Source organism: Panicum virgatum, chromosome 9K, assembly GCF_016808335.1.
Source record: "Panicum virgatum strain AP13 chromosome 9K, P.virgatum_v5, whole genome shotgun sequence".
NCBI classification, from domain to species: domain Eukaryota; kingdom Viridiplantae; phylum Streptophyta; class Magnoliopsida; order Poales; family Poaceae; genus Panicum; species Panicum virgatum.
The window spans coordinates 10,658,386-10,674,512 of record NC_053144.1 but is presented as its reverse complement, the minus strand read 5'-3'; the positions used below and the strand labels follow the sequence as shown (position 1 = coordinate 10,674,512).

At 40.9% G+C, this 16,127-nt stretch overlaps 1 protein-coding gene and 3 long non-coding RNA genes across 10 annotated transcripts; all 4 read left to right on the top strand.

Annotated features, from left to right (window-relative positions):
* Nucleotides 1-61: 61 nt before the first annotated feature.
* LOC120648525 lies at nucleotides 62-1,376 on the top strand. Its single transcript, XR_005664979.1, has 3 exons — nucleotides 62-463; nucleotides 564-614; nucleotides 691-1,376. It is a non-coding gene; the product is annotated as an uncharacterized LOC120648525 (long non-coding RNA).
* A 170-nt stretch (nucleotides 1,377-1,546) lies between these two features.
* LOC120648524 lies at nucleotides 1,547-2,291 on the top strand. The gene is made up of 3 exons (XR_005664978.1): nucleotides 1,547-1,924; nucleotides 2,033-2,101; nucleotides 2,212-2,291. It is a non-coding gene; the product is annotated as an uncharacterized LOC120648524 (long non-coding RNA).
* A 90-nt stretch (nucleotides 2,292-2,381) lies between these two features.
* On the top strand, nucleotides 2,382-4,199 carry LOC120648523. Its single transcript, XR_005664977.1, has 2 exons — nucleotides 2,382-2,595; nucleotides 2,689-4,199. It is a non-coding gene; the product is annotated as an uncharacterized LOC120648523 (long non-coding RNA).
* Nucleotides 4,200-6,854: 2,655 nt separating this feature from the next.
* Nucleotides 6,855-13,218, top strand: LOC120650054 (serine/threonine-protein kinase MPS1-like). Of its 7 annotated transcripts, XM_039927018.1 has the most exons (7): nucleotides 6,856-7,325; nucleotides 7,634-8,077; nucleotides 8,153-9,006; nucleotides 10,091-10,282; nucleotides 12,211-12,372; nucleotides 12,515-12,647; nucleotides 12,769-13,218. In XM_039927018.1, the coding sequence occupies exons 1-7, from the start codon at nucleotides 7,118-7,120 to the stop codon at nucleotides 12,888-12,890; spliced, it is 2,115 nt and encodes a 704-aa protein (XP_039782952.1). In that variant the 5' UTR covers nucleotides 6,856-7,117; the 3' UTR covers nucleotides 12,891-13,218. The 7 variants fall into 7 exon arrangements, with proteins under 7 accessions (XP_039782953.1, XP_039782951.1, XP_039782952.1 ...); XM_039927019.1 differs by lacking the exon at nucleotides 12,769-13,218 and having other exon boundaries at nucleotides 6,855-7,325; nucleotides 12,211-12,392; nucleotides 12,515-12,656; XM_039927016.1 differs by having other exon boundaries at nucleotides 8,231-9,006; nucleotides 12,515-13,218.
* The last annotated feature ends 2,909 nt before the right edge of the window (nucleotides 13,219-16,127 follow it).

Below are 16,127 nucleotides of genomic sequence, written 5' to 3'. Positions count from 1 at the left end.
TCGATTTAATTTGTGTAGTGGCTTTCTAATAATTTATTTTGTTTGTGACATCAGTGAACTGTGAAGACAAAGCACCTCGTGCTATTTGTGGAGCCAATGATTTGTTCGGATTCACGCCTGAACCTATGGTTCCAACATTTAATGAAGGTGCAGTTGGTGTGATATTTTTCAAATCTTTCTTATGTGTTATATTTGTTGGTTTTAGGTGATTTAAATTATGATTTTTTCAGAAAAATATGATGAAAAAACACCAGCAGAGATTAGGAGAGAAAGAGACAAAAAAAAAGATATGCTGCTATGTCAGCGAGTGATAAGCAAGCTAAGATAATTAAAAATCGCGTGAGACGTAACATTAACAGGGTTAATAATGAGGAACAATCCAAAGAAACGTTGCCCAATCGTTGCTCACAAGCATGCGATGCTGAAGTTCCTAAACGCCCTACCACCAGGAGTACGACCCAAGGTACTTATATATACTTTTATATTTAAATTTTGTATTGTTCGATTTGATTTGTATATGATTTATGTAAAGCCATTTTCTGATCAACTATAATATATTACAGGAATAGTCAAACCCGATGAAGGCAGCCGTCAGAGAAACAATCGTAAACTAGGTAGAGCATGGTCCTACCAAATTATATTTACATTTACATGTAACAGCCTTTTCATTGGTTCATGCTTTGAGGCCAGGTCTAAACAGTGGAAAACCAGAATTTGACTCTGGTATTTGGGAACCAGATGATGAGATGTTTGCTGCACAAGAAGGTACAATCCAGTATTTATTTTTATGCATGAGAACACATTCACTTGATTCAGACATAAAAACAATATATCTAAATAATAAAAGGGTTTTTTACAGAGGAAGATCTGAATTGCAGAGCGCCAGATAATAGTGTTTTTGATTATGACTTTCTCGTAGATGATGAAGCAAGAGTCTATTATAATAATGGTTTGGATTCATTATTATTTCGATTCATTTAGTGTTCTACTGTGCATCATTGAAATCTAAGTACATGATTGATATATTGATGCAGACGTTGATTTCAGGACTACTCGGGATCCAGATGTGGTAATCTTGGACAATGATCGTTACGATCGAGTATATAGAGATTTGCCCGCTCACTCTCTTGTATTGAAGAAGGTTCTGATATGCGAGTATTGCGGTGCTATAAAGTTTCCAAGTGAGGGACCAGGTTTTTGTTGTAGGCAAGGAAAGGTTAATATAGTCAACACACCAGTTCCTGATGAATTGCGTCGACTTTTTATTAGTCAAACGGATAGAGATGCGCTGTATTTCAGAAAAAATATACGGTACTTCAATTCACATTTCTCTTTCACTAGCTTTGGAGCTACTGTGGATCAACGGGTCGCTACTGCTGCTGGTGATTATTTCTTGCCAATATTCTGTTCATTGCAATTTACTTAAATCAATGATTTTGCATATCTTAACTCACTGATATAGTCGGCACTTGTGTCTATTTAAATTTACTTAAATTGATGATTTTAATAATTATATATTTTTATACGAATTTGTGTAGGTACTGGTATATATACTTTTAAAGTGCACGGACAGATTTATCACAGATTGGACCAACTGAGACCGGGGAAAGAAGGCCCCCATCATATGCAGTTGTACTTCTATGACACTACGATATAATGCACCTACTATGGACCAAGTTGCAGTTATCTGGCAGGATGGCTTTGATGAAAAAAAATAAATTTAAACGGAGTATTATGGTTTTTCCAAATTCTGGGGGGGCACAATTTATACGGGCATACCATGGTTGTTATGATCCATTAGCGTATCCTATCCTTTGTCCCAGTAGTGAGACTGGCTGGGAGGACAAGAGTATATTGTTGGAGAAAACACCTACAATACGCTTTCCGCGACCTAGACGGAAATATACAAAGCGAAAAGCTGAGGGTATGTCATCTATAATATTAATTGTTTGTTAATATATCATATATTATACTCATTTCAGTTTAAATCTGGTAATGTAGTAACGTACATTTATATCTCTATTGAAAATAGATGCTACGAAGGGTAATTCTCAAGCGACATGTAGATCGGGTGTTAAATGGAAATATGTAGAAACAACAAGTAAGATGTCACGGGCTGGTGGTTCGGCCACAAGCCTTCACTTTTTCTTACTTCCCATCATGTTTCTATCATTTTTAAAGTGCTTTAAATATGAATTTTTAAATGTGCAGTTCAAGATATTTGTGAGGAACAAGGTGACTGTGACGACGACATGGATGAAGACGGTGAAGGAGATAAACTTTATACATGGTGTCTTGGATGCTCTTTCTAAAAGTTTCATGTTGGTTAATTATAAAGTATATATTATATAATTATTTATTATTACTGTTCATGTTTTAAAAATAGGAGGTGGAGGAAAACGTTTGTATGTCAGCGCGAGGGAGTATTATTGATATATTATGCAGATCCGGGATGGAGTTTTTAATATATTCTTTTATGGTGGGAGGCTTTTTCAGCAATGGATAGTGGATATGTATGTCAAAATATAGAGTATGCGGCTAGATTGGTACTCCAATCCAAAACACCAAAAAATTATTAGAGCTGACCTCTATCAGGTATAATTAATTATACTACTAGCATTTATCAGTACTCCTATGATTTTTTTTATATGTGCTGTTTGGTTGAAGTGGATTTTTTTTCCACGACAGGGTATAATGGACACCCTTGCTGCCGGAGAGCATAGGGGTTTGAAGGCTGGTAAATTGGTTGTTTTATCTAAGAATTTTCCTGGAAGTGATAGAGATGTGCAGTGCAGATTCATGGATGCAATGTCATTAGTTGCTAAATATGGAAAGCCAGATTACTTTTTAATCATAAATTGCAATCCCTACTAGCTGGAGATCACAGAACTTTTGTTGACTGGACAGACACCTCAAGATAGACCAGATATTGTGGCGCGGGTTTATCATGCAAAACTCATTGATTTTCATGACTTTGTTATTAAGAAGAGGTACTTTGGGAAAGTGGCAGCTTGGGCACATGTTACCGAGTTTCAGAAAAGAGGTTTGCCGCATGAACATTTCTTGCTTATAATGGAAAGCAGTTCAAAGCTTAGTGGGCCAGATGATTTTGACAAATATATTTCAGCAGAACTTTCGGATGAAAAAAATACCCTCTTCTCCACGAACTTGTCTGCAAACATATGATGCATGGCCCTTGTGGTGTTCTTAATAGAAAATGTGGTTGCATGTAGGATGGTGCATACCGTTTCAGATACCCTAAATAGTTCAGTGAGACCACGGAGCAAGGAAAGGATGCATATCCTATATACAGAAGACGAAATGATGGTCACAAGGTATTTGTGTGTAAGAAATGGTTGGATAATAGATGGGTTGTACCATATAATCCAACACTTCTGATGAGATATAATTGCCACATCAATGTTGAAGTTTCAAACAGTATCAAAGGTTGTAAGTATCTTTATAAATATATATACAAGGGCACAGACTGCATCATTCGCAGTTGCGAATCAAGATCAGAATGGAGAGATAGACATAAATGAAATTAAATAGTACAGGAAAGCACGGTGTATAACGTCTATTGAAGCAGTATACCGGCTCTATAGGTTTCCAATGTTTTCTATGTATCCCCATGTTTTACAGATGCAAGTTCATCTTCCTGGCATGGACATGGTGACATTCAATGATGACGACAACCTTGAAGATGTGCTGGAACGCGCTAGGAACCAAAGATCGATGCTAACAGAATTCTTCAGAATGAACAGTGAAGATCTAAATGCTCGAAGATACTTATACAGGGAATTTCCAGAACATTATACATGGAACAAGTCCAAAAAAGTTTGGTCTACTAGAAAAAGAAGTTACTAGATTGGAAGGTTGGTGTATGCGTACCCGCCTGAGGGCGAAAGATTCTATCTTCGAGTTCTTCTAAATCGTGTTCGAGGTCCAACATCATTCATATCAATCAGAACAGTTCGTGGTGTAGTGAGTCCTACTTTTAGAGAATGCTGTTAAAAACTTGGTCTTATTAAAACAGATAGGTCACTCGACAATGCACTTAGCGAAGCAGTAGCTTTTCAGATGCAATGTGCTCTCACAAGAATATTTGCCACAATTATGGTTTTCTACGAGTACACAAACATTCGTACCCTCTGGGATAAACATTTTGAATCAATGGCTGAGAATTATGTACGTGTTCATGGAAATTCTCCAAGTGTTGAATAATTTGTCCTTAGGGACATCGCGGATATTCACTCCTCGATGGGTAAAAACATTAGAAATTACGGCCTGCCACATATGCATCAGTCTGATAATATATTTTCCCAACTTTATTTGCGATACTGTGTTGCTATTATTATTATTTATTGTATACTTGTACTTATAATTAAAATTTTGGCCGAACAGGTGAGACAAATAGAGATTATTATAGGGAACTAACTGAGGGGAGAAAAATTATTGTATCTGACGAAGATATTAAATTAGCCGAGTCTCTCAATACTGAGCAAATGAAAGGTTTTAACCAAATTTTTGATCATGTCATAAGAAATAAAGGAAAAGTTTTCTTTGTGGATGGTCCTGGTGGGACCGGAAAGACATATCTTTACAGGGCTCTTTTGGCCAAAGTTCGATCTACGGATCGCAGTGGCTACAGCTACATCCGGTATTGCAGCATCCATCATGCCTGGTGGTCGTACGGCTCATTCAAGGTTTAAAATTCCCATAAAACTTCAAGATAATTCTGTTTGCAACTTTACTGAACAAAGTGGTACTGCAGCACTATTGCGTGAGGCATCTTTAATTATATGGGATGAGGTTGCGATGACACGAAGGCATGCTGTGGAAACACTTGACAGATCGTTACATGATATTACAGGATATGATTTACCATTTGGTGGTAAAATAATGGTATTTGGAGGGGATTTCAGACAAGTTCTACTTGTTGTTCCTAGAGGTACTAGAGCACAAATTTGTGATGCTACCTTACTTCAGTTCTATATATGGGATGATATCAAGATAATACGGCTGAAGCAGAACATGAGGGCCTTGAATGATGTATGGTTCTCGCAGTTTTTATTAAGAATTGGTAATGGAACAGAAAAGACCTTCCCAAATAATTATGTGGATCTGTCAGATGACATTATGCTTGAGTATAATGATGATCAGTCTATTGATACTCTCATCGATCATGTGTTTCCTGATCTAGCTAACAACTGCACCTCCGTCAGTTACATGCGCGAGCGTGCTATCTTGTCAACAAAAAATGAGTATGTTGATAGCCTCAACGCGATGATGATTGCAAAGTTTCCTGGAGAAAAAAAGTTTACTACAGTCATGATTCTGTAGATGATGACTCAACTAATAACTATCCTTTTGATTTTCTGAACTCAATTACTCCAAATGGTCTTCCTCCTCATGAGTTTAAAATTAAGAAGAATTGTCCTGTCATACTTCTTCGAAATTTGGATCTTCATCATGGACTGTGCAATGGAACTCGACTTATAGTGAAGGCTTTTGAAGACAATGCAATTGATTGTGAAATTGTAAATGGACAACATACTGGAAATCGAGTTTTTATACCAAAGATTCCATTGTCTCCATCAGAGGATATTTCACTACCTTTCAAATTTAAGAGGAAACAATTTCCAATAAGACTCAGTTTTGGAATGACTATAAATAAAGTTCAAGGTCAAACTATACCAAATGTTGGGATCTATCTTCCAGAGCCTGTTTTCTCTCATGTATAGCTATATGTTGCCTTATCAAGAGGTGTTTCACGTTCAACTACATGAATGCTAGCTAAACCTAACAAAGATCTTGATCCAACCGGCAGAAGAATCAAAAATATTATTTTCAGAGATATTCTACGGTCTTCAAAATGAAAGAATCTTATATGATGTATCCTTTTTTTAGTGTTGATGTTGTTGGTTATCACTAATATATTATAAATTCAAAGGGCCAATCTGATTGATTTTTTTTACTTAATGGAACTTTAATCGTTTGCAGTGACACCAGAGTCCATCATAAATGAGATATGAGTTGTAAATTAAATTCTGGCAATATGGTGCGAAGATTCTGCATCATTAAATTTTTATAGTATGTATGTTAGATGTGTCATTCATATGTGGATTTTCTGAAAAAAAATGTGCTACAATTAGGATATGACCAATGCAAATATTTTATTCTTACCTTTACCCTTCTATATAATTCTTGCGATGTCATTAGTGAGTTGCATGTATGTATGGTCATGTCCATATGATATGTATATCTCAAAATTTTTATTTTGGGTAAATTTGTATCGAACAATGTCCTAAATATTGTAACCACAAGCTAATAGTAGATGTGGCTATGAATACATATTTTTTGTAATATAATTTTTTTTTGTTTTTCTAAAACACGTGCGGCAACCCTACTAGTTCTGAATAAAATTTGGAGGCATATCCGGTGCAATCACCGAACTGGTGAAAGCACCGTGAAAGCAAACTAAAAAGGTCTTCAAAAAATTTTGAAAAAAATCATGAATGTACATCTCGGTCTACCCCATCTACATATAAATTTCCACGATCAAATTCATCTTACACTTGCAGTTACAAAAAAGACAAATTTTCTAACAATCATTAACGTTCAAATGCAGCCCAAATTTGTCTTTTTTGTAACTGCAAGAGTAAGATGAATTTGATCATGAAATTTTATATGTAGATGGGGTAGACCGAGATGTACATTCATGATTTTTTTCAGAATTTTTTGAAGACCTTTTTAGTTTGCTTTCACGATGCTTTCACCAGTTCGGTGATTGCACCGGATATGCCTCCATAAAATTTATCCAATTTGGGTCCCTCCGAGTGACCGTGTGATTCACGGCACCTTCGTCTTCCTCCATTTCGAATTTTGGGGTTTTGTCCCCATTCCCTCCTCCCCCACCCGCTCACCATTCGCTTCGATTCGCCTCATCTCTGCTGCCGCTTCGCTCCATGGCGACCTCCCGGCCCGCACCTCGCGGCGCCTCCCTATCCCGGTGTTGACTGCGCCGATTCGAGCCCCGTCGGCCGCCAGGGAACCCTAGCGCCGCGGATCCGCCTCTCCGGCGAGATGCCGGTGGGCCCGCCCGCCGCCGCCACCTATGGAGAGCAGGGATAGCTTCCTTCGGCCCCCAACGCCCTCCCACGCCGCAGGAGCCAGTGCCGGCAAGGGCATCACTGTCCCTACCGGCGGGGACACGGCCGCCAGCAACCTGACGTCGTCATCGGGGTCGTCCTCGTCTCTCACGCTGTCGCCGCACAACTTCCTGAGAGAGCTTAATGCAGCTGTCAAGCGGCAGAGACCGCTGGGTGAGTGGATTCGCCTCTGGAGCCCCTGCCCTTCTCTGAAGTCATTTCCGTCTAGGGTTCTAGTTTGTGTTTGGCACATTTTCCTTGTAAATCTAAGTACGTTGAAGCATGTTACCTTCTGTAAGTTTCCTATTGACTGGGGACCCTGCAACATGTTTTGCGCTTGCACTTGATTTCGTGGCTTTGTCGTTGGTGTTGAGTTTCTAGATACTATCTGTGATGTTGTTTCGAGTTTGCATATTGTATTTGTATCCAAATGAATTATTTCAGATGTTATATTGATCAGCTTCTACATGATCTTACCTCAGGTTTGATGCAGTCCAACGTACCAAGAGCGACTAGGGTGCTGGTGTCGAGAGCTGAGGGAGCAAATAGAGCTGGTCCCAGCCCTTCTGAGGTTAAAAACCATGAAGGAAAGGTTATGCAGCCTCGGAGAGGCCTGTTGGGATCCTCCAGGCTGCAAAATGCGACGCCTGATCAACAGAAAAATGCCAGCACTGCTAAATTGGGGTCCTCTGCTCCAGATGAGTTGATGTTGACAACTCCCTCAATGTTAAAAAATATCACAGATACCTGTGGGCAGAGTGTTGGCCAGAACTACCAGCAGAAGAATGAGGCTAACCTGGTGGTTGATATGGAGAAATCATCATTGGAAACTTCATCTCAAATTCCATCTCGCAATGCATTGGTGGTGGAAAGTTTCAAGAAAGAACAGTTTTACTCCGTTGGTGATCCACAGTTAACTTCCCAGAGTAAGAATCCTTTTCTTTCTTTGATATTTGTATTACAAAGTTGTGTGCATGTTTAGTTATCAGTTTACATTGCAGGTGATAATGTAGGGATCACTGTTGATAGTAGAATGGACAGTATGTTGTCTTATCTGCATTCTGTTTCATTGACAGCAGGAGAAAGTATTCCTGCGAATCAAGGAGCACACTATCACCATCAGAACCATCAGGAGCTTGAAATTGCTGATGCTGCAGTTGACATGGATATTAGGTATGATGCACCTAATTTGTCTCACAGAGGGATTGAAGAATCTCGTAATCAGAATCATGGAGATCCAATGACCCATTGCTCTGCCATTGGTTCATCTGCTACTGCTGTATCACTACATTCAGGGCCTACTGTCCAAAGTTCACAAGCTCCACAGATTAGTGGATACGCTTCACCAGTTCCGATGCCAGAATCTGCTGCAGAATCATCTAAGGGTTTACTGGGTCATGGTCCTCAAAAGGAGCGTGCAGGTGCGACGGGCATTGATGATTGGAATCCACTTGATCAGCAGGTTCGTCTAGGCGGCAGTGCCACAGACAAAGCTGTTTCCAGCATTGGCAGTTTGTGTTCCAAAGGCTTACCTGCAAATGACCAACCTACATCTACCAGGGATGGTGGTGCTCCCCGACCAAACAAGGGCGAGAAGGAGCGTCACAAAAGGAATTATGATCCTAATGTGTTCTTTAAGGTGAATGGGAAACTTTATCAGAAACTTGGCAAAATAGGATCTGGGGGTAGTAGTGAAGTCCACAAAGTTATATCATCAGATTGCATAATATATGCCCTGAAAAAGATCAAACTGAAAGGCCGTGATTACCCTACTGCCTATGGTTTTTGCCAAGAAATTGAGTATCTAAATAAGTTGAAAGGGAAGAGCAATATCATACAGCTGATTGATTATGAGGTACCAAGTTCCTAACCTTATTTCCAAAAACATTTTCCTGTTTCGGTTTCTTTATTTTATTTTCTGTGTGACGAAGATTTACTTCCCCACCTATAAATGATGAAAGCATTCTCTTGATGTCCTTGCAGAAATATCATCTGCATTTCCTGCCTCAGTTTAACCATTTTTATGTAAACCTCTAAGGTTTCGTTAGTTTCCCATAGGACCAGTGTTAATGATGATGAATGGATAGATTAGGAAAGATATTTTGCTTCCTGGCCTTTACAGAAACTCATACAAAACTACATCTGCATAGCATGAACTTGACATGGTTATAGACGTCATTGCAGTGCTACCCTATGCTGTTTTCTGGTCCTAGTTGCACATTGCCAGATGATGGACATAGACAACCCATAGGACCTACTAGCTGACAACATCTGTATCATATATAGTGTTATTTCATTTTTTTTTGTATTTTAGTTCTCCAGTTAGAATGTCTAGTACCCTATGTATCACACCAGTAGTCCAGTACTTAAAAAACAATTGTTACCTGTATATATAGAAAATCTTTGGTTTCAAGTTCCAGTACCTGTACAGGGAAGTCACATTTTGCAGAAATGGTCTTATTTTTATGGAGGGTAATAAACTGCTTATGCTGACTAAAATTTCAACCCACATCGCCATACAATTGTAAATTTTAAGCAACTACTCCATCCCAGAATATAGCCACGTTTAGGTTTATCCATAGTCAACCATTTTCATCTTTGACCAACAATAACTAAAATAATTGATTTTAAATATAAAAAGTTACATGTTATGATAGTCGGTTTCACAATGAATCAACTAATTTCATTTTTAGGTTGCCAATCTTTATGGTTTTTTTTGCTAGTCATAGTCATAGTTTAAAAGGTTTGACTTAGGAAAAACCTAACGTAGCTATATTCTGGGACAGATGAAGTATTGGTTATCTAATGTACACCTGTCATCTAACTGTTCTTTATATGTATTAATTTTCATAGAATAATTGTACTCATCTACATGTATTACCAATTCTATCTCCAGAGAGACATATTCTGATCTGCCTAATGGATTTTGTATCAACCAGGTAACTGATAAAAGTTTGCTTATAGAAGGTTCCATGTCACCCAGGGATGGAAGAATTAGGGATGATCACTACATTTTCATGGTCCTGGAGTTTGGTGAAATTGACTTAGCTCATATGGTTGCTCAAAAGTGGAAGGAGAGGAACAACTCTAATATGAAAATTGATGAAAACTGGCTACGCTTTTATTGGCAGGTAGCCTCATTTTGTCCCAATTAGTAAAAAATGAGGCATCTGAATACTGGAAAATTAGGTTCTACTGTAACTAAATATGAAGTCTCTTTACTCTAGTGTTTTCAATGTCATGTCTTGGTATCTTTGTAGAATGCGCTCTTTAAGGTTTGAAAAATTGTATTTTACTAACTACCGCGGGATTAAGTTGATGAGCCATACGATGAAGCTTTGGGAGAGGGTTATCGAGCATCGCCTAAGAAAAGTGACAAGTGTGACCCAAAACCAATTTGGGTTCATGTCTGGAAGGTCAACCATGGAGGCGATTTTCTTAATATGACAATTGATGGAGAGATATAAGGAGCAGAAGAAGGACTTGCACATGGTCTTCATTGACCTTGAGAAGGCATATGACAAAGTACCGAGAAATGTCATGTGGTGGGCCTTGGAGAAGCACAAAGTCCCAACTAAGTACATTACCCTCATTAAGGATATGTACAAAGATGCGATGACGTTTGTCCGGACATGTGATGGCAACACCATTGATTTTCTATTAACATAGGCCTACACCAGGGGTCAGCATTGAGCTCTTATTTATTTGCTTTGGTGATGGATGAGGTCACAAGGGATATACAAGGTGAGATCCCTTGGTGTATGCTCTTTGCTGATGATGTGGTGCTAGTTGACGAGAGTAGGGCAGGGGTTAATAGGAAGTTAGAGCTGTGGAGACGCACGTTAGAGTCGAAAGGGTTCAGACTTAGTAGGACCAAGACCGAGTACATGATGTGCGATTTCAGCGCGACTAGTCATGAGGGGGGAGACGTTAGTCTAGATGGACAAGTGGTGGTCCAGAAGGATACTTTTCGGTATTTAGGATCAGTGCTATAAAAGGATGGCGACATTGATGAAGATGTTAGGCATAGAATTTTAGCTGGCTGGTTGAAATGGCGGCAAGCTTCTGGCATCCTTTGTAACCAGAGGGTGCCACAAAAGCTAAAAGGCAAATTCTATAGGACAGCAATTCGTCCGGCGATGTTATACGGTGCTGAATGTTGGCCTACAAAAAGACGACATGTCCAGCAACTGAGTGTAGTAGAGATGCGGATGTTGCAGTGGTTTTGCGGGCACACAAGGAGGGATAGAGTCCGGAATGAAGTTATTCGGGATAGGGTCGGGGTGGCACCAATTGAGGAGAAACTTACCCAGCATCGGCTGAGATGGTTTGGACATGTCCAACGAAGGCCTCCTGAGGCGCCGGTGCGCAATGAGGTTCTTGAGCGGGTCGATAATGTAAAGAGGGGTAGAGATAGACATAATCTGACGTGGGATGAGTCGGTTAAGAGAGACCTTAAGGATTGGAATATCTCTAAAGAGATAGCTTTGGATAGGAGCGCTTGGAGACTAGCTATCAATATGCCTGAACCTTGAACTTATTTCTTTCGGGTTTCATCTCTAGCCTACCCCAACTTGCTTGGGAAAAAAGGCTATGTTGTTGTTGTGTTTTATTACCCCTTCATGTCTAGTTTCATTAGTTTAACCTTTTTAAAACAACTGGTTAGGTAATTGATCAATTTTATTTAGTTTGCCAACTGGTTTCTGGTTCTGCTACTGATATTTGGTTTATCTTCGCTCAGCAAATTATCTATGTTGGTTCTTCTATATTTTTATTATTGCCTCTGTACTTATGCAAAACGTTAACAGAAAAGAATTGTGGAATTAAATGCTCCATCTCGTTGCCCAGTGCAACCGTACATGTGAGTTGCCAGAATTTTCTGTGGCTTACTATACCTGTTTCTATATAAAAGTTAAAAATGCAGTTTACAGAGCAAAACCATTGAAATATAGTGAGATACTATAACCTATGTGCAACTTGTGCTTACATGATAAAGTAGGAAATATTGTGAACCTTTTAGGCACCTTCTCACTTTTTCCCCCTTTTGTTTATGCTGTAGCAAATGCTTGAAGCTGTCAATACAATACATGAGGAACGGATAGTGCACTCTGATTTGAAGCCTGCCAACTTTATGCTTGTGAGGGGCTCGCTTAAACTTATTGATTTTGGCATTGCCAAAGCTATACAGAATGATACAACAAACATTCAGCGTGATGCTCAGGTACCATGTGATGCACTCTGGTACACACAGTTGCGACCTTTCCTTGTGTTCACTTATATATTAATAAGAATATAATTATCTTCAGTTGTGTGTGCTGCTTTCTAATGCATGCTAATTGTGGTTTTCTGACTGCAACGAGCAGGTAGGGACACTGAACTACATGTCACCTGAAGCATTCATGTGCAACGATACTGACTCGGGTGGTAACATTATCAAGTGTGGGCGCCCTTCTGATATTTGGTCTCTTGGCTGTATTCTTTACCAGATGGTGTACGGTAAGACACCATTTGCGAACTACAAGACTTTTTGGGCAAAATATAAAGAAGTCACTGATAGGAACCACAAGATCATGTATGAACCAGTTGACAATCCATGGCTCATTGATTTGATGCAAAGGTGTCTTGCATGGGACCGAAGCGAGCGATGGCGAATACCTCAGCTACTTCAGCACCCTTTCCTTAATCCTCCTGTTCCCAGGGATTCGCCTCCTGTCGACAATGATCCATGTAGGTTGCTGATGGAGAGGATCAGAGATAATTGGGATAATCCGGCGGTTCAAAAACTTTGTAGTCTAATTGAAAAGCTCAACGAGGATCAGTGCTAGGAAGGATTTGACTATAATTGAGTGCTTTACTTTCTGTACCATTCGTGTTCTTGTGAGTGTTAGTAGGTATGTGTTGTAATTTGTAAATAGTACCTTCATCAGTTGGAGACGTGGGAGCATTTTTTGGTGGTGCCCTGGCATTCTTTGCTTCCTGGTGTTTAGAAGTTGATATTGTAACAGATTTCAGAAATGCGAGCTGATTAATGTCAAATTCAAGGTAAAACTGTTGTCTGTTGGGTGCAGCAAAGCATCTCCTGGTGTGCATTGTTATCTATTCGACGGTTTGTGTTTTTCAGTTGCCACTGCGAGAACCCTCCAGTTTCGAATCGAAGTGCTAATAATGGGGGATTTGTACCCCTTATCCTTTTACTAGAACAGAGTTTTTCTTTTCGGTTTGACCGGTTACCGGTCAAACCGGTCCGGTCCGGTTCCGGTTCCGGCCGGTACCCAACCGGCCAAAATTCAAATTTTAAATTTGAATTCAAAAAATGAAAAAATTCCTAAAAATACTTCAAGGTGTGATGAATCTAATGGTATCAAATTTTCTCAAAAATTCATTCATTTAGTATAGTTTGTGAGAATTTAAAGTTAAATCAAAAAAGAAAAAGAAAAAAAATGGGTCGGCCCATGAAGGCCCACCGATCAAATCGGTCAAACCGGCCGGTAAACCGGTCAAACCGGTCGGTAAACCGGTAAAACCGGCCGGTAAACCCGTTGCACGGGAGCGTTTGAATTTCAAACCGGTCAAACCGACCGGTAAACCGGTAAAACCGGCCGGTAAACCGGTCAAACCGGCCGGTAAACCGGTCGGAACCGGTTGCACGGGAAAATTTGAATTTATTTGAATTTGGATTTGAATTCAACCGGTTTCCACCGGTTACCGGCCTAACCGTTGTGCACTCCAGAATCTGCACCTTTCTTTTGAGCAGATATTTGCCTGCCCAAGCCCATGCTGATGGTAGGCTGACGCGCCGTGCCTCCCTTGTGTCCCCTTCCACCATTGTTGTGCTCGGGACACAGTGGCAGCGCCTTGTATAGTGCTACTGCACACATTCATTGTCTCGTTGCTGTTGTATGTGTGTGGTGATTGGCCACTGCCGTACGTGTTGCAACATCCCTTCGCCGTAAAGCTTAGGATACCATGCTCCAGAGTACAATTCCAGGGGCAAATGCTCGCCGGCGGACACGGATCTGTAGAGGATCTGGCTTTGCCACTTTTGCCAGTGCCAGCCACTTCAGCGGTTTCAGCCTAAGCTCAAAGCATGCAAGCAAGGGACGGGGCTCGGCCACGCACATGGGCCACCAGTCCCTCACTGGCGCGCTGCCGTGTAGGGTTTTTTTTTTACCGACCGGTCAGACAAAACCGCCACCCTCCGGTTTCGATAAACCGGACGGTTTGACCGGTTATTGGAAAAAACCGGCTAATTCAAATTTCAAATAAAAAACGGCAGTTCAACCGGTTTCCACCGGTTAGCCGACCGGTTGGACTGGTTTACCGGTCCGGTTTGAGTGGTAACCGGTCAAATTCAATTTTTTTTTCTTTTTTGGTTTAAATTCAAATACCCGCAAAGTATACTAAATGAATATTTATATAACATATTTTAGTCTAAATGAACCCTCCAACTCTCTTTTTTTCTACTTTTACATTAATACAATGTATAACATGTTTTACATTGTATTTGTATACTTTTGTATGCACGTTTTTTTATTTAACTTTAAATACTCGCAAAGTATACTAAATGAATGAATATTTAAAAAAATTTGACACCATTAGATTCGTCGCAACTTGAAGTATTTTTAGAAAATTTTTGAGAATATTTTATTTTTTAAATTCAAATTTAAATTTTGAATTTAGACTAGTTTCAAACCGGTCGGAACTGAACCGGTCCGGACAGGTAACCGCGGTATCCGGACCGGTTCCCGTCAGGATTTAAAACCCTGTTGTCGTCTGCAGCCTTCAGCGCGCGCCGCAGGCCCGCAGCCGGCCGATCCCACTCCGGGCGCGGCCGCTGGCCGGCGAGGCGCGAGGGGCCCCGGCCGGGGCCTGACGGTGGTGCGCGCCGCGGGCAGAGCGCCGTGACAAAAGGCCAGCGGTGTCCCGTCTCCCAGAGCCCAACCATAGGGTGACGCCCCCGTCCGTGCGACTGCGGCAGTGGCAGCACGCACTGGGCGCTGTCGCTGCGGCCAAATGTGGGCGCGCAGCACCAGAGCCCTGCGGTCCTGCACTGCACTGACGCAGCACTGCCGCCGGACACGATGACGACGCGGGGGGGCTCCGCCGCCGGCTCAGCATGATCCGACAGCTGTTAGCTCAGGCGATGTCGTCACGCCTGTCGCTGACGATGGAATTGAAGTGACATCCACGCCTGTCTCTGTTTGGTTAGGCCGCTTTTAGTTCGCGAAAAGTTGCGTGTAAAGTTACTGTAACACGTTTTGGTGTTATTTGACAAATAATGTCTAATCATAAACTAATTAGGTTTAAAAAGATTCATCTCGTGCTAATCAGTTAGACTGTGTAATTAGTTATTTTTTAACTACATTTAATGCTTCATGCATATGTCGAAAGATTCGATGTGACGGATACTCGCACTAGAGAGAACCAGTAAACTTTGACGCTAATTACGGAGTTAAACAAAGTTATTTTACAAAATCAACTTCAGAACTTTGCGATAGAAACCTTTAAGAATTTAATGAGACTTTTGACCGCGTGATTAGAGAATAGTACTGTAGCATCACTGTAGCCAATTATTGATTAATTACCGTCATTAGATTCGTCGCGAAAAATTATATCCATCCCTAAATTTTTTTTGCAAATAGAGTTTATTTAGCACTCCATACATGCTTGTCTGTGTGCACTAGGAATTCAAGTGTGAACCAAACAAGACCAGTGGCCACCGACTGGCTCGTGGGGCCGCGTGGGGCAGGGGACGGCCTTGGTTTTCCGGCCGGGGCGCCGCAACGCCGGCACGGCGCCGCCGCTCCCGGCGACGGCCGCCACTCGCGGCGGCACCGGCTCGTGGGCAGCAACTGTTCCCGTGTCAGCGGCGCCCGTCCCTATCGCTAGTGCGATGGGAGCGACAACTGTGCGGAGAACAGGAGCTTTGGCTCGGATGTCTTTGAAAAGGAAACCGAAAGTTTCGCAGGCGCCTTC

What these genes read in the sequence shown, in the direction of transcription:
- LOC120650054 (XM_039927013.1), top strand. Translation starts at nt 7,118, where the DNA reads ATGGAGAGCAGGGATAGCTTCCTTCGGCCCCCAACGCCCTCCCACGCC. An exon ending in GGCTACGCTTTTATTGGCAG is followed by an intron (nt 10,283 to 12,210) that starts GTAGCCTCATTT and finishes TTTATGCTGTAG; the next exon opens with CAAATGCTTGAAGCTGTCAA. An exon ending in ACATTCAGCGTGATGCTCAG is followed by an intron (nt 12,373 to 12,514) that starts GTACCATGTGAT and finishes TGCAACGAGCAG; the next exon opens with GTAGGGACACTGAACTACAT.